General features: G+C 42.8%; 1 protein-coding gene across 1 annotated transcript; it reads left to right on the forward strand.

The window, feature by feature from the left end:
* Positions 1-12,122: 12,122 nt before the first annotated feature.
* Positions 12,123-15,767, forward strand: GPRASP1 (G protein-coupled receptor associated sorting protein 1; the record flags this gene model as incomplete). The annotated part of the gene is made up of 1 exon (XM_084258520.1): positions 12,123-15,767. The coding sequence occupies one exon, from the start codon at positions 12,123-12,125 to the stop codon at positions 15,765-15,767; it is 3,645 nt and encodes a 1,214-aa protein (XP_084114646.1).
* Positions 15,768-27,117: the final 11,350 nt, after the last annotated feature.

Here is a 27,117-nt window from a genome sequence, read left to right on the forward strand (position 1 = left end):
ATAGTCGTATGTTCCTCCCAAAGCCTTGAAAGATGTTTTGGTGTTGCAATATAAAACCAATGCATATTACAATTATAAATTCAATACTTGTGTTAACTGTGTTGAGTGGAGGCAATTTTATGGATGTTAAATGATCCTGAGAGCTTGAATGTTGTTGATTTTTATTGTGCTGTATAAATTGATATATTTTTAGTATTTCTGCAACATGATCTGATAATGAACCTATTCATCCTAAGTAAGCTATACTCCCATGCTTCATAGTGACATAAATGTATTCATTCGCGACTTCATCTACATGTTAATAAAGTTAAGTGCTAAAACTGGTGAAAAAATTGTTTTAGTTCTTCACTTTTAAAGTCTTTTAAAGTGACTTTTAAAGTCTAGTTGGAGGGATAAAGCACAAACAACACAAAGATGATAAAGAACATTGTATGTCGGGGGTTACAAACTAAAGTTCACATCGACAGAGCCTTTAGTTTCCACGTATTTGAGGAGTAGAATCACTCTGCACAAGAAGACAGTTATTAGCTGACTTAGGTCCTAGCTGATAGGACTTTAAGTGAGGAATGAAGCACCTGGTGAGCAGTTTTGGGGAAGGGGTGAGGACAAAAGTAGAAGGAAGGGAACACAGAAGTTTTCATTTCAGTTTAAATCCCAGAATTTAGGCAGAGCCATTCATATAGGCTGTCTCATCTTTTTCACGATTGTTTTTGTTAATCTGAGTCCCTTTTCCATTCCATGTGAATTTTAGGGTCACTTCTCCCGTTATACAAAAATTGGGGATTTTGAGAGAGATTGCATTGAAAATGTAGATTGCTTTGGGGGTATTGTCAACTCAATAATAGTAAGTCTTCTAATCCAGTATATCCACAGGATGCATATCCACTTATGTAAGTCTTTAATTTCTTTTAGCAATGTTTTTTAGTTTGTATATAAGTCTTTTCTTCCTTGGTTAAGTTTATTCCTGAATGTTTTATTATTTTCTATACTAGTGTAAGTGGAATCGCTTTCCTTAGTTGCTTTTCAGATTGTTCATGCTGGTATACAAAAACATAACTGATTTTTACATTTGATCTTATAACCTGCAACTTTGCTGAACTTTAAAAATTAATTCTGACAAAAAATTAATTCTAGTGGTTTTTCTTTGTGGAGCCTATATATGATCATATCATATAAAAATAGAACTATTTTCTTTCTTTATTACTTGGATATCTTTTATTTCTTTTTCCAGTCTAATTGCTCTGGTTAGAACTTTCAGAACACTCTTTAATGAAAATGGGCTTACTTGCCTTGTTCCTAATCTTAGGGTATAGGGTGAAAGCTTTCAGTCTTTTTCACTATTAGTTTTGTTAGCTGTGAGTTGTTTTCGTGTTTTTTTCAGGCCCTTTATCATGTTAAGGAAGTTCCCTTCTATACCTAAATTTATGAATGTTTTTATCATGAAAGAGTATCAGATTTCATCAAATGCTTTTATTTATATTTTTTTTGCATCAAATGAGGTGATCTTGTGGGCTTTTTTCCTATAAAAGTGATGTATTACATTATTCTATTAAAGTGGTATATTACATTAATTGACTTTTGTATGTTGACTTCCCTTGCATTCCTGGGATAAATCCCACTTGATGGTGGTGTATAATCATATTATATACTATCGGATTTGGTGTGCTAGGATTTTGGGAACTTTCTGCACCTGTTTTTCATGGGGGATTTTGGTTCAGATATCAACATCAATGATATCACACTTACATACTCAACAAGACAGTATAAAAAGCTTTATTACTTGCATAAATAAAGCTTTCTGGGTAGGGCAGGGTGGCTCCCAGACAGTTCCAAAAATGGCTTGAGCGAGTAGGACGAGATGTCTTTGGGATTTTATACTGGCTAGAAGATGGTTACAAAGCGAAGGTTCTTTACATGTGGTTTGAAGTTCCCACCATTGCTAAGGAAGGAGCACCCCGGTTTTTTGATCAACTTGCCCAAATGTGGAGCAGAGGGCCAAGATATCAACTTTTTGATATATGAGGCAGAGGAGGAGGGGTGAGACTTAAAAACTAATAGTAGTCAAAGATTAAAAAATGGAGTCAGCCTATTTATTTTCGGGACTATAAAGTATCTGCCTCATTTACCAGTCATAGCTAGAAGCAGATACAGAAAGGTTGCCATTGTGATTGATACAACACAAATTTGATTGATCAAATTTCTCTGAAATATATAGGTTTGTTCTTGCATCTGTGTCCCAAAAATTGAATCTACCACTATCTCCTAGAGCTGCAAGGATTCAATAAAACAAAGCATGAACATCATAAGTAACTTAAGTGTTGACTCCAATATATCAATAACAGGATTTGACGATTAATATAGTAAATAACAATTTTTTTCCTTCTGGGCTTCTCAGTGAAAAAACATTAGTTTTACTTAATTTGACTTTTTTAACTCCCCAGAGAAAGCCTGCTCTTTTGCACAGACAGCTTTTGATGAAGTCATTGCTGAACTTGATGTATTAAGTGAAGAGTCATACAAAGACAGCATGCTAATAGTGCAATTACTTGAGAGACAACTTGACATTATGGACATTGAATACCCAAGGAGACAAAGCTGAAGCAAGAAGAGGGGAAAATTAACAGGCCTTCCCATTTTTGTCTCATTCTAAAATTTCCAAAGTAGACCATTTGTCATCCATGTTGTCCCACAAATAGTTGTTTTTTTTTTTTTTACGATTTATGACAGGTTTATATTACTTCTACTTGAATTTCTCTATTTCCCATGTATGTTTTATATTTCGTATTAGGGAAGTAGAGTCAATTAACAGTCAGGGAGTTGTCTGTTTTCATCTTGAGGTGGCCAATATGGGGGTATGGAATTTTTGTACAGTTTATAATGTTTGGCATAGTACTTCCAGTCCATTATGGCTTCACAAAGGCCAGTGTTTAAACTGCTTTCATGTCTAAGCAAAGTAAACTGCCTGTATATTGGTTTGTCCTGGTGGGGGATAAAAGGGATAATTGGCTCCCATCAGTGGGGTAGTTACTGTAGGTACTTTAAGATTGGGAGCACTTAGAAGGCTGTAGTAGACATAGCTATCCCATGGATATTATATGTTAGAACATGTGTATCTGTGGATTACTTAATGTTCACAACTTTGGTTATAGCTGAAGAAGTGTTCCTCCATATTATTTTGTCTTGATAGGGCATTTATTTTTATCACTGAATAACATCCCACTATCTTTATGTACCACCATTTGCTTAACCGTTTAACTATTGAAGTTAAGTTAGTTGCTTCCAAATTTTGGTAATTATGAATATAACTGCTTTAAACTTTCACATGCAGGTGTTTGTGTAGACATGTTTTCAACACATTTAGATAAATGTGAGCACAATTGCTGGATCCTATGGTTAAGAGTATGTTTTCCTTTGTCAGAAAGTGCCAAACCATTTTCTATAGTTACTGTGGCATTATGCATTCCTCCCAGAATGAGAGCTCTTGTTGCTCCATATTCTCATCAACATTTGGTGCTGTCAGTCTTTTAGATTTTAACCATCCTAATAGGTGTGCAGTAGGATCTCATTGTTTTAACATGTAATTGCCTAATGGCATATGATAGTGAATATTCATATGCTTTTTTTTTCCCTCTCTGTGTATCTTTAGTAAGGAGTCTAATCAGGTTTCTTACACATTTTTGAATTGGTTGGTTTATTTTCTTACTGTGTAATTTTAAGGATTCTTTGTATATTTTGGATATTTGACAAGGGAGCCAAGAAAACTCAATGCGAGACGAATTGTTGCTCCAGTAAATGGTGCTGAGTTAATGGGATATTCACTTGCAAAAGAATGGTATTGGATTTCTATCTTTCACCACCCACAAAAGTTACCTCAAAATGGATTAAAGACATATACTTAATACCTGAAACTATAAAACTCCTAGAAGAAAACATAAGAAAAAGTCTCTGATATTTTGCATGTAACACCAATGGCAAAAGAAAAAAATAAAAAGTGAGACTAAATAAGACTTTCTGCACAGCAAAGAAATGATCAAGAAAATGAAAATTCAGCTTACGTAATAGGAGAAATATTTGTAAATTGCATATCTGATAGTGGGTTAATACCCAAAATATATAAGAAACTCATAAACTCAGTAACAAGCAACCAATTAAAACATGGCAGAGAAACTGAACAGATATTTTTCTAAAGAAGACACACTTTTGGCCAATAGGTACATTGTTTTCACATGATTTTTTCAGGTATTATTGCCTCACTGAGCTTTGCTATTAAGTATTCTATCCTTCTGACTGCTTTCTCTGATTTTCCCAACCACTGGCCCTATCCATAGAACTCATATCAGAACTGAGTACTACTATCTTAAACCCAAATGCCATGATGGAGAGGAGGATGTTTTCCTCTCCAGGTTTCACTCTCCTTTTTATTTTTCATATGCCACAATATGAATTTATTGGAGGAAATTCACATCACAACAATATAGACATCCAATTCAATTGACAGGTACTTTTCACTCTGATTAGTGAAATATGCACACCAGTGTGGTACAGAGTTGTTTTGCAAATAGTTCTTTCTGGGATAACTTATGAACCTCTGTTGTGACATACACTTGAGGCCATTTGTTATAATAGGCAAAAATAGGCGCCTAATCCCAGTGCTGGCATTAAATTAGCTATAATCCCCTAGTGACTGGGCATTGTTCCTGGGCTGAGGTCATTGTGCCTGGCTCTGTTTTCCCTCAGGATGAACGCTTTTAAAGCAGAATTCACCTCAAATGTGAGCTGAAAGTATTCTTGGATCAGGACTCCCCACAAGTTCTCCAGAAGTGCCTTGATACAAGTTGTAGAAACAAGTTGAGATCTTTCCCAGAGTCTCTTTAACCTCTACTGAAAACCAACATCTGTTGAACCAATTTCACCAGTTAGTTCACAAGAACCCAAACCAGCCTGCTCGCTCCTGACTGCAAGGGACTTGAGTTCCTGTGTTAAGCTGAAATTCAGGAATAGGAGAGTGGGTATATTCTAAGAAAGTGCAGGGTTTAGCTGTATCTTAGACAAAAGGGAGATCCCAAAAGGAAGGTTTGCTTGAGGCACATGAAGGATAGAAGAAAGGCAAGTTAAGCTTAATGGGCAAAAACAGGTCCATGACCATGGCGATGGAGAGGGAAAAGAGATCAGTGGAGCTAAACAGTAGAAATAAAATAAATTTTCGCTAAAATGGTGCTTATCTTCAATGGTGCTTTCTATTATACTAATTATTTTTCACTAAGAATTTACAGTCATACCAGTGCAAGGCAGGGGATATGGTTGTGTGAAAGTTCACGTGCATTTCTGTGGGAGGTGGGCTGGGCTAGGGAAAGAGTTATAGATGTGATGAATCAGCACATTCACCTTTGTGTCCTGGGTGCAATGCTTGGGTGATTATTTGGTTCTGATATTGTTCCTTCAGTCTTGAATCCATTGATGGTAGTGACCTCACTGAGGAATGCCTGTGGCACTAGACTAGTCCTGTGGGCTCACGTCACTCTTAAGGCACTCCACAGACATTACCTACATAGGGATTCCTATTTATGGATAGGCCAGCTTTTGTAGTTATTACATGCAGAGGACTCACTTAAGCAAGAAACTATCAGAGAATATTGAGGAGCAAGATGTATTATTTACAGGATCTGGAGGGTAAATAGGACCATGGAGGGTCACCTGGCAAGGTCTCCAGAGGAAGGAAGGGAGGATGGAAGAGGGAGACATGGACAGACAGAGATGGAAGGACCTGGCACCCCTCCTTTATTAGGGTCTGAGGGCAGGGAACCTCAGGCCTCTTAAGTTCACTAATTTAAAGATCAAGGACCAGGGCCTCCCCGGTGGCGCAGTGGTTGAGCGCTGGGTTACAAAGCTGCCCGCAGCCTCTGCAGCGCTGGTTCGATTCCCGGCTGCTCCCCGGCCACCAGAGGAGGGTCCCACATGGCGCGCAGACCTCTCCTGCCGCCCACTGCTCCCCTCAGCAGTGTACTTCAGTCCTTCTGCCTGCTTTGCTCCCCGCTCTGGCTCTGGTGAATTCTCTCACCCTCCCGCGCTTCTGACTGTACCCAGTGCTTGTATAAATAAATAAATAATCTTTAAAAATAAATAAATAAAAGAGGATTTCGCTGTGGGCGCAACCTAGTTCCTTATCTGGTTGTTTTGCTAGTTATATAGCTGACAGTATGTTTATTCAAGATGAATGTCTATTGAAATAGATACTTTGGCAATCAAAAGCTTAATATCAGGCACTAACACAATCAAAAGGCATAATGTTAGGCAGTTATTTAGGTTTGTGTGTTAGGATTGCACAAGTGCTAGTGGAGACATTGAGGAGTGGAACCACATCTGTTGCAATTAGACTGGTATCTGATTTTAGGAAGAAACAAATGGAAAATTGCTTAGTAGTCTCACATCCTTGGTCAACAGTTCTGTTCCAGTCTCGTATTTGCACTATAGTTTTAAAGATGACACAAACTATCTGATATGGAAACATAAAGGGCTAACACATAAAAAGTTTAAAATAGAACTTTCACAGTTAAATATTAATAAATAGTATTAATAACTATTAATCAACAATAGTGCCTACTATGTAGATGATTTAAGAACAAATTGTACAACACATATTGCAAAGACTGTAAAATCTGTCAGCTTTGGGTAAATTCACTCCCCTGTCAGTAAATAACTTGGAGTCAATATCCCAGCACCTTGAGAATTATCAGAGAGGGCCTCCCTGGTGGCGCAAGGGGTTAAATCTCAGCACAATGAAGCTCTCAACAGCCACTGCAGCATGAGTTCGATCCCTGGCCAGGGAGCTAACCCACATGGTGCAGCCGACCTCTCCGGTCTGGTCTTGCCCACTGCTCCCCTCAGCAGTGTATTTCAGCAGATCCACCTATTCTGTTCCCCATTCTGTCTCTGGTGAATCCTCTCACCCCCCACACCTCTGGCCTGTACCCCAGTTCTTGTATGCAAAAATAAATAAATCCTTAAAAAAAGAATTATCAGAGAAGCTTGCACTGGTATGACCACAAATTTTTAGTGAAAAATAATTAGTATAATAGAAAGCACAAGTGAAGATAAGCACCATTTTAACGGAAATTTATTTTATTTCTACTGATAGCCAGGCCCAGGAGAAAAAGTAGTAACCCATTGTATTCTTTGGATAACTCAAAGAAGTTCAGAGAAGGCACAGAGATTCACACACATCCACAGGTCCCAGGAAAACTCAGGCTTCTTGCAAGCCTGGCATTCCTGCAAGAAAATACTGTGAAATCAAAGAAAAAAAGCAAATCCACATTTCAGCTAAGGCCATTTTAACAGCACGGTAAAAGTGACCTCCCTCTGAAAATTGACCCCCACTGGCTTCAGAACTGTTTAGTGTCCAGATGTTTTCCCATCACCACCTTTTGTACAGTGATAGTGAAAAGTCTAATGGCAAAAAAGCCAATAAAAATTCATAAGAACAAGGTTCCCTTTTCACTTTGGAAATCAGTGATTTTCAACAAATGGGGACATTCCTCAAGACACAACTCAAAGACCATTGCAGATATCTCTTTAGAACACAGAAGAGGACTACTGGGGAGGGTAGCTATAGTGGTGAGAGATTAGACCCCCAAATGGATCCTCCCAGGGACTAAAACTCAGTTAAGGAAAGTCAAAGGGAATGCACTTGAACAGGATGTGAGTGGAGTCACTTCCTACTGCTGCTGTAACAAATTACCAGAGACTTGGTGGCTTAAAACAACAAAGATCTACTCTCCTACAGGCCTGGAGTTGGGAATCAGGAAAAGGGTCTCACTGGTGTACTATCAAGGTGATGGTAGGGTTTCAGTCCCCTGAGGTTCCAGGGAGAATCCCTCCAGCTTCCAGGTCTCTGCCTGCATGCATTGGCCCCAGGCTTCCTTTCATCTTCAAAACCCACACTGGACCGACAAGACTTTCTCATGCCACTTCACTGAGTCTGACACTTCTGTCCACTCTTCACGTCGAAAGGACCCTCGTGAGTGCATGGGCCAGGAGAATCCAGTGTAGTCATATTTTAAATACAGTTGATTAGCAATTTTAGTTCTATCTGCAGCCTTAATGCTCCTTGGCCAGGTGGCATCACATGTACAGGAGGGGCTCTGGAGAACAACAAAGATCTATTCTGTGTGGACACCTTTGGGGGGCCTTTCTCCTGCCCTCCACAGTGAGGGTGGAATTTCATTGGGGTTTGAAATGGGTAGCAGGGCGAGCGGGCTCTACTGGACCGCAATTGGCCTTAAGACAGTTGCTCTGTTGGCCCCATGGAGTGCACAGAAAGGAGGGCCTCAAGGCTAGAGGAAGGATGTGGGGGTGAAGGAACCAGCGGACACAGACCCACCGGGTTTCTGTTTGGGGAAGTGGAGGCATGATGGGACTTTCTCCAGGGAATGAGTGGGAGAACTAGACAGGGGTGGCAACCGGCTGTGAGTCAAGCCAGTTCTAGCGCCGCCACCATCCCACATTGTCAGAAATCCTGAGAGCTTGAGTGTGAGGGCAGGGGACAGAGTAAGTGAAGAGGAGGCAGGAGCAGCCCTCCCTGATTGCTGCCTGGGACTTGGCTTTGGGGTGACAGAGGGAGGACTGTATGATCTGGTGCCGGTTCTGAGGGAAAGGCCCTGTTTCTGGGCCCCTGCGGGGACCAGGCAATGGCAAAGCTTGCCACCCTTCAGAAAAGGCAGAAACAGTGTGGCCGCTACAGTGGCTCTTGGCACAGAGCAGAGGTTGGTTTCCTGGGCTTGGGGTCTAGGTTGGCCTTCCTTTGGAAGAGGGGGAGAGGTGAGGCCTTCAGGGGAGACCTGGCCACCTTCATCCCCTGGGTGGCCCCAGGAAGCCATGCAAGAATTGGGAGGGGCAGCCCAGAAGCTCAGGGGTATGTGGCCTTCAGGGGGCCCTCCCCTGCAGCCTGGGCCCTGTGTCCTGAGGGCCCCTCCCCCAGGAGCATCCAGAAACGCAGGGGAAAGGGGTGCCCAGGGAGCCAAGGGAGGTGGGCAGACCGAGGGCAGTGAGCAGTCTGGGGGTTCAGGGCCACACTGAGGGGCTCCCTGGTATCCATCCGCTGCTCTTCCCCCCTCCCCGCAGCCGCTCCCCGTCCCGCCGCGGGTCCCACCGGGCTGGGGGCGCCCTGGCTGGCAGCGCCAGCAGAGTAAGGGTGAGGGGCGGGCCGGGGTCGCCGCGGGGCGCGGGGCGCGGGCGCGTGTCCCCGCCCCTCGGGAGGGGCCAGGTGGGTGTGGGAGGGGGCGTCGAGCCGTGGGCGCCCGGCGTATCCCTCCGCCCCCCTTCCCGACACCCTCGCCGCGCGGTTGCTGCGGCAGCCTGCGCAGCCCCTGCCCAGTGCGCGGCCGCGGCGCGGAGGGGGCGCCTGTGCCAGTGCGAGCGCGGCGAGCGGCGCGGCGGCAGCGAGGCGCGGGCGGAGAGGGGGACCGACGGCCCGGGCGCCGAGCGGCCCAGGCGAGTGGGGCGTCGCGGGGGTGGCGGGCGGCCCCGCCGTGGGCCGTCTGAGCGGCGCGTGGCGCTTTGGCAGACGGACCCGGAGGCGGCGGTGGGAAGCGGTGCCCGCGGGAGGTGCGCGGCGCCGGGGTCCCCTGGCGAGGAGGCGGCGGCGGCCGGCGCGGGTCTGGCTCGGCGCCCCGAGGCTCCCTGGGGTGACCGACGCCGAGCCACGTGCGCCGCTGCGCAGCCCGCTGTCCAGGCCCGGGCGCCCGCCCTCGACGGCATTGGTGAGGGATGCAGTCCGGTTGGGGGGAGGCGGGGTGGCTGCTGCGGAAGAAATGGCCGAGGGGAGCGGGGGCCGGGTCAGGCCGCTCCCGGAAGCAGCTGAATCGAGGGCCAAGCTGGGGTCCAATTCTGGGCATGGGCCTGTGGGGCCGGCTGCACTGAGTCCCTTCCTAAAGGCGCCCCCTTGATGCCAGAATCTCTCGTCTAGATTGTTGGGTGGAGCATTGTGACCGGCTGCAGGAACTTCTGTAACTGGAGAGGCTTGAGGAAGAGAAGGAGTAAGAAAGTGGCCTGAATATCTGGAGGTGTGGGGATGCACGGCATGGGTGGAAGCCATCACTGCCTGGAGACCTGAATTAGGACCGGGTGATTGCTGGCAGAGCATCTCAGGTGAAGCCCCAACATTTCTTCTTATTTTTTTAAAGATTTATTTATTTATGCATACAAGAGTTGGGGTACAGGCCAGAGATGCGGGGTGTGTGTGTGAGAGGATCCACCAGAGACAGAGTGGGGAACAGGACAGGCAGACTGACCGAAATACACTGCTGAGGGGAACAGCAGGCGAGGCAGGAGAGGTCTGCCTCGCCATGTGGGTTGCTTCCTGGCCAGCTGGGGATCAAACTCATGCTTCAGAGGCTGGGGATTGCTTCATAGTGCAGTGCTTAATCCCTTGTGCCACCAGGGAGGCCCCCCCCCCAAACATTTCTTTTCCGACTTTCTACACTTCTTTCTCCTTTCTCATCTCCATCTATATTGAAGGCATGAAAATATGGGTTTTGGTGGTGGAGTTGACAAGGGAGTCATAATTACAAATAGCACATAATCTGTTTTCTAGAGTATGTTGGGTACCTGCCCCAGTTAATGTTGTGTAGGGCAAGGGGATGTGAACATCTAGTAGTGAAGCCTCATATTTAGAGAAAGGAATGGGAAGTGTGTGATGTAAAGTGCAGTTAATATCCTGAATATTGACACGGGGGTGGGGGGGTGTCTAAATTTAATATCCATATTCTACCAACAGATTCCTGAATGTTAAAGAGATAACATTCTCTTTTCTGTTTTGGTTTTATTTTTACATTTTCAAAGGACAGGTTTATTAGGAAAAGGAGAAAGAAAAAGAGAGGCACCTCTATGGGCACAGGCAGGCCGCAGACCTGTCTGTATGTACTCCCATCCTTGCTGTCATCTGCTCATCAAGCTCTCAGTTGGCACCATTATTTCCTGGCTGTCTTACCTTTTCATCTCTTTGTCCATAGGCCTGCTTTAAGACTCCTCACTTCTGCAAGGAAGGAAAGGAAGAGAAGACTGGCTCAGCTCTCTGGAGGTTGGTGTGAAGAGGGGCAGTGCAGGGGGCAGCTGCAGGGTAAGAGCATGCCTGGTGTCTTTGATCCAGGTGGGTCAGGGCCTCCCCCACTTCTCCCAGCCCTGCCAGATGTGCACGCTGCCTCCGCAGCCCATGTGCGTTTTCTCCAGGCGCTATTAGGAATATTGGGGTAGGTGTTGTTTGGGCTGGCTATGAGTTGAGGCAGTGTGTGAGCAGGGACTGGGAGGCAGGAAATGCTAGACACGTTGGACCCATAAATGGTAAGAGGTGATATTTGCGTCAGGAATCAGGATACCTGCTTTGCTATCTACTAGTAGTCAGATTTCATTTCCTCCTGTGTGTTTACTTGTCCCTAGGACGGGCTGCCCTCTGCTGTGTGCTTACTACCACCGGAACAAAGAAAGGAGGGGGAAATTGCACCCCATCAGTGCAGGTTGGTATGAGCGTGGGTAGACTTTTGGGTGTGGTAATGGAGGCAAACCCAGGTCCGAGGGCGATTAGGGTCTAGTCTGGGGGCTTCTCAACCTCTGCCGTCATCTGCACACTTTCCCACCATCCCCACCCCTGTTTTGTAGCCGGCTAGGCAGTGAGGCAGCTCTGGGGTTGCAAGGTGTGGACAAAATGAGGGTGACATACACACTTGCTAATAGTGCCACTATTCCACCCAACATTCAAGTCCAGGCCCTGTGTGGGTTCCTGCAAGGGACCACCCGGAAGAGACTCAGAGCCCCATGTCGTTTTCTCCCTAGAGCCACTTCCAGCTGCAGCTCAGTTGATGTTGGACTTGCTGCTGACCCGCCCTCAACAGGTCTGCACCCATTCTGGAACCATCCATCCTCTCTGAGATTGCTTGTGCCTCATCTTCTCTCTGTATTGTTGGCTGAGTTTGGGCTTGAACAGGTGACTGACTGGCTGCTGAAGTGGTGATTGGCTCAAATTCTTATTTCCAACTTGAATAATTGAGCAATCCGAAAGTGAAGAACAAAACTGTGATACATCTGTGGTAGAGACTGAGACTGGTATAGGGGTATCCTCTGTAGTTTGAACCATGACTGGGGCGGAGATTGAGCCTGGTGCCCTGGCCAAAATTGAAAAGAAGGTTGGAGAAGAGGCAGGAGGTGGGGCTGAGAGAGAGAATGAGGCCCCAATGGTGGTCAGACCCAAGGTTAGGACCCTAGCCCATATGCCTGATGTAAGGCCCAAAACTGAATCTAAGACTATGTCTGGGGCAAGGCCTAAAATTGCGTCCAAGGCTATGTCTGGAGCAAGGCCCAAGACTGAATTCAGAGCAATAGGTAGGAGATGGCCCAAAATTGAGGCCATGGTAGTAGGTGGGGCACATCCTGAGACCAAGAATGAAACCCACTCATGGCCCCAAAATGTGTATGATGCTGAAGCAGTGTTGAAAACAGAAAGAGTATCTCAAATCAGTACCACAGCCTGGCCACTGGTCAGTACTGAGACTGGGTCTGATGCCAAAGCTAATACGTTGTTTGTGGATAGGGACTTGGTCAGTGTGGATGCTGTTTCCTTTCCTGGCACCAAGGTCAAGTCCCAATCAGGAATCCAGCCTTTACTGAACTCAGAGGAAGAGGCCAGTACAGGATCCTGGTGGTGTCACAGGCCTACGTCCCAACAAGAGCCCTCGCACAATTGTGGTTTTAGGTGGGCAGATGGACCCTCTCTGAGTTCCTGGTTTTGGGTTGGAGAAGAGGGCAGTGCAAGATTTTGTCCTAGCAGCGGGATAAATGTCAATATGAGGTCCAGGCACATGGACAAAAAAGGAGCCATGTCTAGGCCCAAAACCAATTGGGAGCTCAATATTGGGTCTAGTTCTAGTTCTGAGGACGAATCTGTTAAGACATCCTGCTTCTGGGCTGGAGAAAAAACCAATATCTGGTCTAGACCCAGAGAAGAGCCCAATAATAGGTTCAGGTTTACATTCAAAAAAGAAGTTTCTGAGTCCAGTTCTATGTCTGAATGTGAGGACAATGTGAAGCTCTGGTTCTGGGCTGAAGAGGAGGCCAAATCCAGGCCTAAACCCAGAGCCAGGAAAGGGGCCAGTGTCAGGGCCAGAGAGAGGGCTGAGAGAGAAGCTTCCACTGATTTCATGTCTGGGTCCAAAGGTATAGTCAACAAAAAATCCTGGCTCTGGCCTGTAGAAAAGGATAATACCTTGTCAAGGCGCAAGTGCAAAAAAGAGGCTAGGGACAGAGAAATTGCAAAGGAAGAGGCCAAAATCGAGGCAAGAGCCAAGGCTAAGCGAGAGGCCAGGTCTGTGGAAGAATTTTCCACTGGGACCTGGTTCAGGGCTGCAGAAGAGTCTAGCATACTGGGTGGGGACAGTGTCAAGTCCAGCCCACAAGTGGAGAATGAGTCCATTGTTGGCAGTTGGTTCTGGAATGAAGAAGAGGCCAGCATGGGGACTAAGGACATCAGTAACTCTAAACCAAAAACTGAGGAGGAGCCTATTGGGAATTCCATGCTAGGGACAGAGAAAGAGACCAGTATGGAAACTGGGGCTGAGGCTACCTCTGATTGTGTGCTAGCAGCTAATGAAGAAAAGGTCATTGTTGGTTCCTGCTTTTGGACTGCTGAGGAAACCAACCCAGAGCCTGAGGAAGAGCCCATTTTTGGGTCTTGGTTTTGGGTCAGTGATGAAGCCAGTGAGGAAGCTGGTGTTGGGGACAGCTGCAAATCCAGACCAAGGTTGAAGGAAGAAGGCATTGCTGTTCCCTTGTTTTGGACTGGAAAGGAAGTCGGTACAGAGGCTGAGGCTGGAGAAGAGGCCAGACCAGTAGATGAAGAGACAATACTTGGATCCTGGTTTTGGCCTGGAAACCAGGCCCAGATGGATTCTGGGAGTGAAGTAAACTGTGATACTATTCCAGGGACTGAGGAGGAAGAGCCCATTATTGGGCCGTGGTTCTGGGCGGGTCTAGAAGCTTGTGTGGGAACTGAAGTCAACAGCAAGTCTAACATAGAGGAGAAGGAAGAGGTTATTATATCACCTCGGTATGGGACCACAGAAGAGGTCAGCATGAAGTATGAGACTAGTGCCAGGTACAAATTTATGGCAGAGGCAGAAGAGACCAGTGACTCTTGCTTATGGGCAGCAGATCACTCTGCATATCCTGCCAGTGGTGGCATCTGGAAGGCTAGGCCAGAGGAGAAACAGGACACTGCTGATTCCTGGTTTTGGTCCAGAAAATACGCAAGGCCAGAGACCATGATAGGGCCCTGCTTATGGGCTGTGGAAGAGAGCAGTATAGATGATGGGACTGAAGAAGAAGATAGGTCACTGACTGAGGAGGAAACCCTGATCGCATCCTGGTTCTGGAAAGCGGATGAAGCCATTATAAGTTCTACAGATGGAGAAGAATCCAGGCTAGAAGCTGAGGAAGAGGATATTATTGCTTCTTGGTTCTGGGCTGGGGAAGAGAACGGGGTCAAGACAGCAGCTGAGGCTAGAGAAGACAGGCTAGCTGCTGAGGAGGAAGCTATTGTCGGGTCCTGGTTCTGGGCAGGAGATGAGGCCCATTTTGAACCAAATCCTAGCCCTGTGTTCCGGGCCATTTGCAAGTCCAGGTATTCAGTTGAGCAGGAGCCTGATGCTTCACGCAGGCCCCAAAGCTGGGAAGAGGTCACTATTAAGTTCAAGCCTGGTCCATGGGGTAGAGTTGGCTTCCCATCCCCAAACCCTTTTAGATTTTCAAAAGAAGCAGCATCTCTGTTCTCTGAAATGTTTTGGGGAAAGCCCAAGGATTTGGAACCTACCCCAGAAGGGGAGGAACGGGAATCTTTGCTTCCACCTGATCAGCCTGACCCTGAGTTCCCCTTTCAGTATGATCCATCCTACCGGTCAGTCACAGAAATTCGAGAGCATCTTAGGGCCAAGGAGAGTGCAGAGCCTGCCGATTGGTCCTGCAGCTGCATACAGTGTGAGCTTAAAATTGATTCTGCAGAGTTTGAAGAACTCCTTGTATTAATGGACAAAATTCGCGATCCTTTTGTTCATGAAATATCTAAAATTGCAATGGGTATGAGAAGTGCTTCTCAATTTACCCGAGATTTTATTCGCGATTCAGGTGTTGTCTCACTTATTGAAACCTTGCTCAGTTATCCTTCCTCCAGAGATAGGACAAGTTTTTTGGAAAATATGATTCATATGGCTCCACCTTATCCCAACCTAAACATGATTCAGACATACGTATGTCAAGTGTGTGAAGAAACCTTTACTTATAGTTTGGATTCCCCTGAACAGCTGTCTGGAATAAAGATGGTTAGACACCTCACTACAACTATTGACTATCATGCATTGGTTGTCAAGTATATGTCTGGGTTTCTCTCCTTATTAGCCATGGGCAATACCGAAACAAGGTTTCATGTTCTGAAAGTGCTACTGAATTTGTCTGAAAATCCTGCCATGATGAAAGAACTACTCAGTGTTGACGTAATATCAGAATTCATGGACCTTTTTAACAGGAAAGAGACAAATGACAATATTCAAGTTGTTCTAGAAATGTTTGAGAATATTGGTAACAGTATCAAAAAAGAAGCAGTGTTGTCCACTGATGATGATTGCAGTCTTGAGTCACTTATTACTGCTTTCCATGAAGTTGAGGAATTTGCTAAGAAACTACAAGTCAAAATACATAATCAAAATGACCCTGAGGCACACCAAGAAAATTAGCATGCCTCTCATTGTCCTTCTGTTCTGTGTTGTGATCTTTGAATAATGTTTGATTTCCATATTTGGTTCTGTGTTGTCACATACATCTTTAATCCTGATACTAACCTTGACCAACTTGGTATATGACCTGAATCATTCTTCTGATGCCAATTGAATATTAAAATTGAAAACACATCTGTTAATATATTTGTCTTTTGTCCAGATTGTGATATTTAGCATTTACGCTTATAGAGAACTGAGCCACCTTATAAGTAAGGTACCTTTCTGATTGCTGTTTAGTGCATTGATGTGTCTTTGAGTCTTACTTGTTTTGCCAATAAAATTCTATGTTAAAGTTGGCAGAAATTATCCTTCTTGAACTTAAAAACTGTTGGTGCAAAGATAATACATGCCGCACAAATTGAATACATGTATGAATACTGTACTCCCTCAAAAAGCTTGTTCTCATAGCTTTAAATGCAAAAGTTACCATGGGTTGCTACTTAGGGGACGTTTGAGAGAAAAAGAACTTAATTAATTTGGACTCTGAAACGTAGGAAAGAGTGGATGGTGTGTTGTGGCATTGGGAAGAGTGTTTCTATAGAAGTTTGGTATCTAGTCCACTTGGAGTGGCTGAGGGGAGTGTATTGAATAGAGAGAGTAAGGTAAGTTTTAAAGAGCTGACAAGTTGCACTTTGCAACTCAAAGTCTGGGTGTTTCTTCTATGTGACCTACAAGTTAAAATAAGACAGGGAGGCACAGAAATTTAACTGAGTCAGGGGGATGATTTCTTCATAGTGGTACCAATGGGAAGTGTAAAGGTAATATACAGCCACTGAATGATAATGTATAGATTTTAAAATTGACTTAAAAGAGGCCCGATGGGCCTCCCTGGTTGCGCAAGGGGTAAAGACACAACCTGTGAAGCTACCTGCAGCCACTGCAGGACAAGTTCAATCCCCGACCAGGGAGCTACCCACATGGCGCAGCAGACCTCTCCTGCCTTGCCCGCTGCTCCCCTCAGCAGTATAGTTCAGTCAATCTGCCTGTTCTGTTCCCCACTCTGTCTCTGGGGAATCATCTCACCCCCCCACACACACACCTCTGGCCTGGACCCCAGTTCTTGTATGCACAAATAAATAAAAAAAAACCCCTGATACTTTCTATATTTGATGAAATAAGACTGTTATCATACATAGAAAATATAATTCCGTTTTTAAAATAGATGTGTCCATGGACCAAATTTACTCAGATTTATGTTATTTGAATATGGAATTTTCTGCACTGGTAAAACATTTTAAAGCAATAAAGAACTATGAGCAACTACAACTTCAGAAAGACTGACTTGCCAAATAAAAGTACCTAATTAAAGGGATTAAACTAAAATTTCCAAAGTTCATGAGTTCATTCCACATTTTTTTGTTGGCATTTATAAATTTTATAACATTCAGACAGGATAAAAAGTCAGGGATAAAGTTTGGGGTGCGGAGGCCGGAATCCAGTATAAAGGGAAAAATGCAAGGTTTCATTATCAGAGCAGACAGGTGACCTTGTTAAAGTGACAGTTTCGTCTCCCGTCACAAAGCGCACATATTAGATCATCCCGATGCTGGGAAGTGGCTTTTGAACATATGATTTGCTTATCAATATTTTCCAAGACCCGCTATGTGTTTTAATATTTGAAATATTATATTTAACATTTAAACAGTAAATATCAATGTATATAATTTATAATATACATTCCGGGCTATATAAGTGTATGGCTTGTTATATATAAATTTATAATTTACATTTGCCATATGAACCAACTACGTAGAATATTAAAACTACTATATATCACTATATAGAACAGAGCAGCGGGAGGCTGCGGGCTGCGGGTGCTGCGGCGGGGCGGCCGCGGGGTCACGTGGGCCGACGGCGGGTCACGTGACCCGCCGCTCGGGGCGGGCGCCGAGGTGTGTGGCCCCGTGCTCGGACGGGCGGCGCCGGCACCTGGCGACCGGCCGGCTGCCCGGAGAGGAGCGGGAGGGAGCTTGGGCGCGGGGGGGCGCGGGGAGGCGAGGGGGGAGCGCCTGTCCCTGCCGCCCGCCCCGCAGTGCTCCTCTGCGGCGGCCAGAATTGCGGCGTTTGTTGCCGGAGGAGCCGTCCCTCGGCCAGCGGCGAGCTTGGCGCGGCTCTGTTGGGTCCTGGAGCTCGAGGGGCAGGGAGTCCGCCTGCGGGAGCACCGCGGAGAGAAGCGGCGGCAGCTGTTGCAGGAGGTGGGTGCGAGGCCAGCAAGCGGTGTCCCGGGGCGGTGGTAGCCGAGACTCCATCCTGGGGCAGGAAATGCCTGGAAGCCGCCCGCTCGTCCCGGTTTCCTCGCGCTCCCCCCTTCCTTCTGAACGACCCTTCCCCCACCCCAGACTCTCCTCCCGGCGCCGCAGGACTCGGCGTTGCTTTTGGGGCGGGGGGGATGGGGGCGGAGTGAGGTAGGGGACGTGGACGAAGGAGTGGGGATTGCTGCCCAGGGATGCAAGCGAGGCCTGAACCCCAATCTGGCCAGCCTTAGGGAAGGGGGTGGGACCAGTGGATTTCTCACTGGCATAGCGCCAAGTTTCTTAACCTCCGGGACGATGCCTGGATCTCCTCCCAGGCGGCGGCATCCGGGGAGGATCAGCCCTCCTTGTGAGTTTCTCAAAGGGCCTAGGTCCCATTGTTCTGCGACAGCTCCCTCCCTTCAAGGGACCTGAGAATCTCTGCTCCTTGTGAGGCTCCCTTCAGCTTCATTCCTGGGCTTCAGAAGAGGGTGTGTTTGAAAACCACTGGTATAAACTACTTTATGGATGGTCTCATACATTACCTTTTGGGATCCCTTCTAACTCTTCCCTGATTTTGTTTTCTGATCAGTACTTTTAGACTTGGAAATTGCACTCATCCTTGTTGACTCCATTATTTCTGCTGATTACTTTTGGTCATTCTATGAGACAGACTCAAGATACCAACACCCTTTTGTGAGAATATGAGAATAAATTTTTATAATCATTAGCCTCGATTTATTTGTACTTATTATGGATCTGAAGCCAATTAGTGTGTAGAGATTTTCTCATTGTTTCTAACTGCATAGTATTCCATTGAGTCACTACCATAATTTTTTAGTTACTCTCTGCATATGGATATTAGTTTCTAATATTTTAGTGTTTCAACAATGTTGGAATGAAAACCTTATGCATGTGTATTTTATGATTAGAGATGTAGCTTCACAATGGATTCCTGGAAGTAGGGCTGGTGGGTCAAATGATTAAGTGTTTGCATAGTTTTATTAGGTAGTCTCAAATATTCAACCAAAGAGAGATTAAAATTTTTCATTCCACCAGAAGTTCATGAGAGTTTGTATTTCTCAGTCGTATTGACCAATTTTTTTATCCTTCTGGTATTTGTAGAATTTGTAGTGATGTTACATCTCATTCCTGATCTTAGTAATTGTGTCTTGTCTTTTTTTAAATCATTCTAGCTAGAGACTTACCAATATTACTGACTTTCACAACAAACTAGCTTTTAGTTTTATTGATTTTCTTTATTTTTGTTTTTGATTTCATTGATTTCTACCCTTATATTAGTATCTTCCTTGTTTACTTTGTTACCCTTCTATTTTTAGCCACTCAAAATAGAAATTGAATTCATTGATTGAAGATCCTGGTTGCTTTGATCCAAGCGTTATTTAGAAGTATGCTATGTAGTTGCCAAGTATTTGGAGGCTTTTCCACATATGTTTCATTATTAATTTCTAATTTAATTCCATTGCAGTCAGATAACATATTTTGTATGATTTGATTTTTTTAATTCAATGAGACTTATTTTATGGGCCAGAATATGGTCAGTCTTCACACATGTTCCATGTGCACTTGAGGAGAGTTGTCTATTCTTCTGTTGTGTGAACTATTCTATTAACATAAATTTAGGTCTAATTGGTGCATAATGTTTAAATGTTCTACCATAGGTCTTCATTTATTTTGTCTGTTATTGAAAGACAGGTGCTTAAATCTGACTGTTATTGTGGATATGCACATCTTCTTGAGGCTCTATCATAGTATTTTGGGTGTTATTATTTTATAATATACTGGTGGATTCAACTTGCCCTTTCTTTCTCATTTATGTTCCTAAGACTGGCATACGCATACACACACACACACACACACACACACACACGCTAGTATGTATATATATGTATATACATATAGATATATATTTGCTGTAGTTTTTCAGTTTCAATGTTATATTAAGTTCATTAAATGAGTTTGGTTAACTTTTGTCCTTCTAGTCTCAGGAAGAGTCTATATAACAGATTATGTATGTTTTGTAGTTGTGTCTAAAGAACTTTGGGACTTTCTCAAACATTTCTTACCTGGTGGTTTTTTGGGCAACATATACATTATATAACCTCTTACAGGTTTAAAAAAAAGGCTGCTTTGCAGAATCATAATCTGCACCATAATTTATTCACCACAGCTCCTTGCACTTAGAGGGGTCAGCTTTCTCATTCATTTGTCACTTCCTTCAGTCATCCCCATTTTTTTATATCTCTGTCAAAGGGCTGTTCTTTTTTCAAAGATTTACTTATTTATGCCAGAGGTGTGGGGAGTGAGAGGATTCACCAGAGACAGGGTGGAGAGCAGAACAGGTGGATTGACTGAAATACACTGCTGAGGGGAGCAGTGGGCCAGACAGGAGTGGTCTACTGTGCAATGTGTGCTGCAGGGGCTGCGGGTTGCATCATAGTGCTGACACTTAACCCCTTGCACCACCAGGGAGGCCCCTTTTTCCAAAGATTTTCTAGAAGCCACCTACCCCCTTCTTGGTGACATTCCTGATCCCTTTCACCAACTCCATGAACTCTCACTTTTTGAGCCCATCCCTAACCAATTGACTTAAGATCTTCCCTCAACTTGTTTACTTGTCTTTTGTTTTGATTGTTTCCTTTGCTGTGCAGAAACTTTTTAGTTTGGAGTAGTCCCACTAATGTTTATTTTTAGTTTTGTTGGTTGTGCTTTTGATGTCATATCAAAGATTTGCTGCCAAAACCAATGTCAAGGAACTTTTCCCCTATGTTTTCTTCTAAGAATCTTAAAGTTTCAGGTGTGACATTAAATCTTTAATCCATTTCGAGTTAATTTTGGGGGGTGATGGAAGATAGGGGTCCAATTTCAATCTTTTGCATATGAAGACCCAGTTTTCCAGCACCATTTATTGTGGAGACTGACTTTTCCCAATTGAGCATTCATGGCTCTCTGATCAAATATTAGTTCATCAGGATGTGTGCAATCCTTTCTGGGCTCTTGATTCTGTCCCATTGCTGTTTGTTTTTGTGATAAATTCTTCTTGCCTAATTTCTTTGGCTAAGACTTTTGTACTGTGTTTGATAGGAATACTGAGAATGGGCAATCTTATTTTGATCCTGATCTTGGAGGAAAAGATTTCAGTTTTTTACCTTTCTGTATAATGTCAGCTATGGATTTCTCATATGTCACCTTTATTATGTTGATATACGTTCTTTATAGACCCAGTTTGTTGAGAATTTATCATGCAATGATGTGAATTCTGTCAAATGATTTTTTGGCATCCATGTGAACATCATATGATTTTCATCCTACATTCTGTCAATGGGATGCATCTCATTTAATTGATTTGTATATGGTGAACCATATTTGCATCTCAAGGGTAAATCCCACTTGATAATATTTAATGTTCTCGTGATTTTGGCTTCCTAGATGATATCTCATTCTAGTTTTGATTTGCATTCCTCCTGTAATAAGTGATGTTATTTTTTCATATGCCCATAAGCCATCTGAATGTGCTGTTTAGAAAGGTGTTTTTTTAGGTCTTTTGCCCATTTTATGATTAGATTCTTTTTTTTATTATTGTTGAACTGTATGAATTGGTTGGTTACCTTTTTGTTTTTGTGATTTTTTTTTTTTGAGATACAAAAACCTTTTTACTTTGATGTAGTCCCAGTTGTTAATTTTTGCTCCTGTTTCCCTTGCAATTGGACTTGTGTTCCCAAATATATCTTTGCTATGTGTGCCCAGGAATGTATCACCTATGTTTTCTTTTAAGTCTTTTATGCTCTTATATCAGAACCTGTAAATCCATTTAGAATTGATTTTTCTATGTGGTGTTAATTACCTAGTTTCATTTTTTTTTTTTTTGCATGTGATTGTCCAAATTTCCCAGCGTCATTTGTTAAAGAGGTCTTCCTTTCTCCATTGTATGGTCTTGGCTCCTTTGTCAAAGATTAACAGTCCATATTTGCGTGGGTTTATTTCTGGGATCTCTATTCTAGTCCATTGTTCTGTTTCTGTTTCTGTTCCAGTGCCATATTATTTTCATCACTTTTGCTGTATAATGTAGTTTGAATTCAGGGGGTGTGATACCTCCATTTTTCTTTATTTCTCACAGTAATGCTTTGGCTAATCTCAGGGACTTTTTATGGTTCCATACAAATTATTTTTTTTTGTAGTTCAATGTTTAATTTTTTTTAGAAACTACTATACTGTTTTCACAGAGACTATAGCATTTTGCATTCCCACAAGTAATGAATAAGGTTTCCAGTTACCTCACATCCTTACCAACAGTTATTTTCTGTATGTGTGTTTTTTTAAGGTTACGTTTATTTTTATCTTGAAAGAGTTAAAACTTTTTTTTCTTGCCCTTATCCCTTGTATATCCCCTCTTCCTTTCCCTCCTCCCTCTCTTAATCTCCAAGCCCTCAGAATGTTTATGGATATCCACTGGTTTTTGAAAATATTTTACATTATCAAATTGTCGACTACTAAATATCTAGTGTTTGTTTTATCATTTTGAATTACTTTGCTACACATAATTCTCTAAAATTCCCTCCATTCTGTTGAAAATGGCTGTATTTCATCCTTTATTATTCTATGGTGTGTATGTACCACATCTTCTCAATCTCTTCATCTGTTGAAGGAGATTTTGGTTGTTTCCATGCCCCAACTATTTTAAACAATGCTGCTGTGAATATTGTGGAATATATGGAGATTTTTGTTAATGGTTTCATGTTCTGTGGATATATGCCAAAAAGTAGGATTGCCAGGTCATACAGTATTTCCATTTAAAAATTTTAAGATATGTCCAAATTGCTTTCCATAGTGATTTAACCAGTTCATATTCCTAACAACATTAGGGTTCCTTTTTCCCTGCATCCTTTTCAACACTTTTTTGTTGTGGGTCTTTTTTTTTTTTTTACTATTTATTTATTTATACAAGCACTGGGTACAGTCAGAAGCGCAGGAGGGTGAGAGAATTCACCAGAGCCAGAGGGGAGAGCAGAGCAGGCAGAAGGACCGAGGTACACTGCTGAGGGGAGCAGCGGGCAGCAGGAGAGGTGGTGGGGGAGGTGTCCCCCCTCTCCCCCCCTACACTCCTCTTCCCCCCCACTCCCCTCTCCCTCCCCCCACCCCAGTGGCCAGGGATCCAACCAGTGCTGCAGAGGCTGCAGGCAGCTTTGCAACACAGCGCTCAACCGCTGCGCCACTGGGGAAACCCTGTTGGGGGATCTTTTTAATAGGTGCTTTTCTCACAGGTGTGAGGTGGTATCTGATTGCATCTCTTATATAAATAAGAGAATTGACATTGAACATTTTTCATATATCTTTTGGCCTTCTGGATATCTTCTTCAGTGAATTGTGTGTATCTGCTACCCATTTGTTAATTGGGTTACTTGTTTGTTGTTGAATTTTATGAGTAGCTTTTCATATAGCTTGGTTATTCATCCCTTATCAGTTATATATTGTATATATATTTTCTTCCACACTGTAGGGTGTCTATGTAATCATTCTGTATTTTCTTCAGCTGTTTAGAAGCTTTTTAATTTGGGGTAATCCCAATTGTTCATTTTGTTTTTAATTCCCTTGCCACAGGGGTCATATCAACAAAAATATCTGTACCCTTGATATTATGGAACTTATCACCAATGTTTTCATTTATGTATTTTTTTGTTTCTAGTCTTACATCTAAATCTTTAATTCCTTTGAAGTTTATATTTGTGTACTATGTTAGCCAGTAATCCAACTTCATTCTTTTATGTGTGGCTTTTCAGGTTTCCCAGCATCATTTATTAAAAAGACTGTCCTTTTCTCATTTTATGGTCATAGCTGCTTTACCACAGATTAGGTGCTGGTATGTACAGGGATTTAGTCTGGGCTTTCTGTTCTATTCAGTTGATCCATGTTTCTATTTTTGTGCCAATACCATACTCTTTTTAGTACTGTTGCTTTAAAGTTTGAAGTCAGGTACCATAATACCTCCATTTTCACACCTTTTTTTTCACAGGGTTGCATTTGCAATTTGAGGCATTTTATGGGGTCCATATACATTTCAATATTTTTGTTTGATTTCTTTTACAAGTATTGCTAGTGTTTTTATGGGGATTGCATTAAAGTTATATGTCATACCACAGTTAGGCAGCGCTGCTGATTTGATTCCATTTCCAGGTAGGGCCATGGGCTGTATGCTGAGAATGACCAGGATCATTGCTCAGGTGCCTTGCCTGGGGAGCATAGGCATTTGGGCAGAGTTGTTTACCTGGTTTCCTGCCCAAGAAGGGCTAAGGATGTGTTCCATGGTTGCCCAGTGCCTATGAATAGGCTTCCTGCTTGAGCAGGACTGGAGGGTATGACCAGTAATTTGGTAGGGGAGTTTGTTTGACTCTGTCTGGTTGGGGCTATAGACTGTGCTCCATTGCTGCGTGGGGTCACTGTTTGGCTCCCTGGTCAAGAGGGGCTAGATGCTATGCTCCTCCTTTGGACAGAGTTGTCGACTTGGCTCCCTGCTGAATGAGATCATGGAGTGTGTTCTAATGTTTCCTAGGATTGCTTTTTGGGTGCCCAGGTCAGGAGAGGTGGAAGGCTGTGCTCCATAGATGGGTAAGGCTGCTGCTGGCTTGGCTATTCTGGGTGGGCAATAGGGTAGGCTCAATCGCTACTCAGGGTCACTATCCAGACGTTCTGTTGGGGTAGGATTAGAGGTTCTGCTCAGCAGTTCAGTAGAGCTTCTAGCTTGCCACCCTGGCCAAGGTTATAGGCTAGACTACGTGGTTGGGAGAACTTATTTATTGGCTGTGGACCCAAACCGTGCAGAAGTGCCAAGTGAGTTCTCTGGTCACTTGGTTTCCTGTCTCTGTTCTGCAGATTGGCAGAACCTTTGTCTGGGCTCTGTGCTGAGGATCTGATTCTAGTAAGAAAATAATTTGCCAAGTTACCTCACCAGAAAAGATACAAGTGGCAAATAAGCCAATGAAAGGACACTCAACATCATATATTACCAGGGAAATACAATTTAAAATGGTAATTCTGCTCTACTACACACTTACTAGAATGGCCGTAAAACACTAACAATACCCAATGTTGGCGAAAATATGGAGCAACAGGAATCCTCGTTCATTGCTAGGGTGAATGGAAAATGGTACAGCTACTTTGAAAGGCCATTTGGCAGTTTCTTATAAAACTGTACAATTTATCTAGGTCTCCTTTAATTCCTTTCTGCAGGTTTTTGTAACTTTCAGAGTATGAATCTTACATTTAATTTTTTAAATTATTTCTAAAGGTTTTATTGTTTTAGTTGCTATTATAAATGAAGTTACATTCTTCCATTTCGTATTGTTCATTGCATTTCTATAAAAATGTGACTGTTCTTTGTGTTGATCTTGAACCCTGTAACTTGACTGAATTGGTTTATTATCTCTAGTATCTTTCTTGTAGATTCTTTGTACTTTTTATGTAGGATCATTCATCAGCAAGTAGAAATAGTTTTACTTACTCATTTCCAATTCATATGCCATTTATTTATGTATTTATTTATTTAACTAAGTGCTTTGGCTAGAACTTTCAGAGCAGTGTTGAGTTGATATGCTAAGAGTGGACATCCTTCTCTCATTTATGATCTTAGGGGGAAGCTATCAGCCTTTCATTCTTAAGTTTGATATTATGCGTAAGTTTTTTATAATTGTTTTTATCATGTTGAGGAAGTTCCCTTCTATAACTAGATGAGAGTACTTGTCATGGCAACACATTGGATTTTGTTGAATGATTTTCCTGTTAATTCATAAGACCACAATTTTTTTTCTTTTATTCTCTTGATGTGGTATATTACATTCATTTTATTTTTTTGAGGTATGTTGACTTATAAAAAGTTGTACACATTTAATGTACACAACCTGACAAGTTTAAAGATAAGTACACAGCTATGGAGCCATCACCACAAATGTTGGTACCATAAATACATCCATTTCCTCCAAAAGTTATTATTAATCTTTATTAGTTATTATAAATTTTTGTGTGATGAGGACACTTAAAACAAGATTTACCCTTTTAGCAAATTTTTAAGTATATGATACAATATTGTTCACAATAGGTACTTTGTTGTTCAGTAGATCTTTGACTTAATCATCTTATATAACTGAAACTTTGTACCCTGTGACCAATACTATGCCATTCCCCTTCCCCACTTATCTTATCACAATCTACTCTGCTTCTATGAGTTAGACTATTTTATATTCTTCACATATATGGTATCATATTAGTATATATACTGTGTCTGGCTTATTTCACTTAGTGTAATGTCCTCAAGGTTCATCAATGTTGTCACAAATGTCAGGCTTTCTTTTAATAGGTCAAATAATATCTTATGGCGTGTATATTATATATAAGATATAATAATATATTATTGCAGTAACATTGGTTTATAACATGGTATATGATTTATGGGTATAGGATCACCCCATTCAGCTGGCCATTTGATAATGTTGATTCTTCTGATCCATGAGCAAGAATGTGTTTCCATTTCTTTGTGTCTTCTATTTATTTTAACAACATCATCTAATTTTCATCGTATAGGTCCTTCACATCCTTTGTTAAGTTTACTCCTAGGTATTTAATTCTTTGTGATGTAATTTTAAATGGGATTGTTTTCTTGATTTCTTCCTTTTCTAGCTCATTGTTTGCATGTAGGAAGTCAACTATTGATTTTTGTATATTATTCTGTAATCTGCCACTTTGCTGAACTGATTTATTGTTTCCATTAGGTTTTTAGTGGAGCCTTAAGGGCTTTCTATGTGTATTATGTCATCTGCAAATAATTATAGTTTTACTTCTTTCCCAATTTGGATGCCTTTTATATCCTTCTCTTGTCTAAATGCTCTAGCTAGGACTTCCAATTATGTGTTAAATAGAAGTGGTGAAGGTGGACATCCTTTTCTTGTGCCAGATCTTAGTGGAAAAGCTTAGGTTTTCAACAATGAGAATGATGTAAACTGTGGGCTTGTCATACATAGCCTTTGTTATGTTGAGGTATGTTCCATCTCTAGTTTTTCGAGGATTTC

The sequence above is a fragment of the Talpa europaea genome (genome assembly GCF_964194135.1).
Source record: "Talpa europaea genome assembly, chromosome: X".
Taxonomy (NCBI): Eukaryota; Metazoa; Chordata; class Mammalia; order Eulipotyphla; family Talpidae; genus Talpa; species Talpa europaea.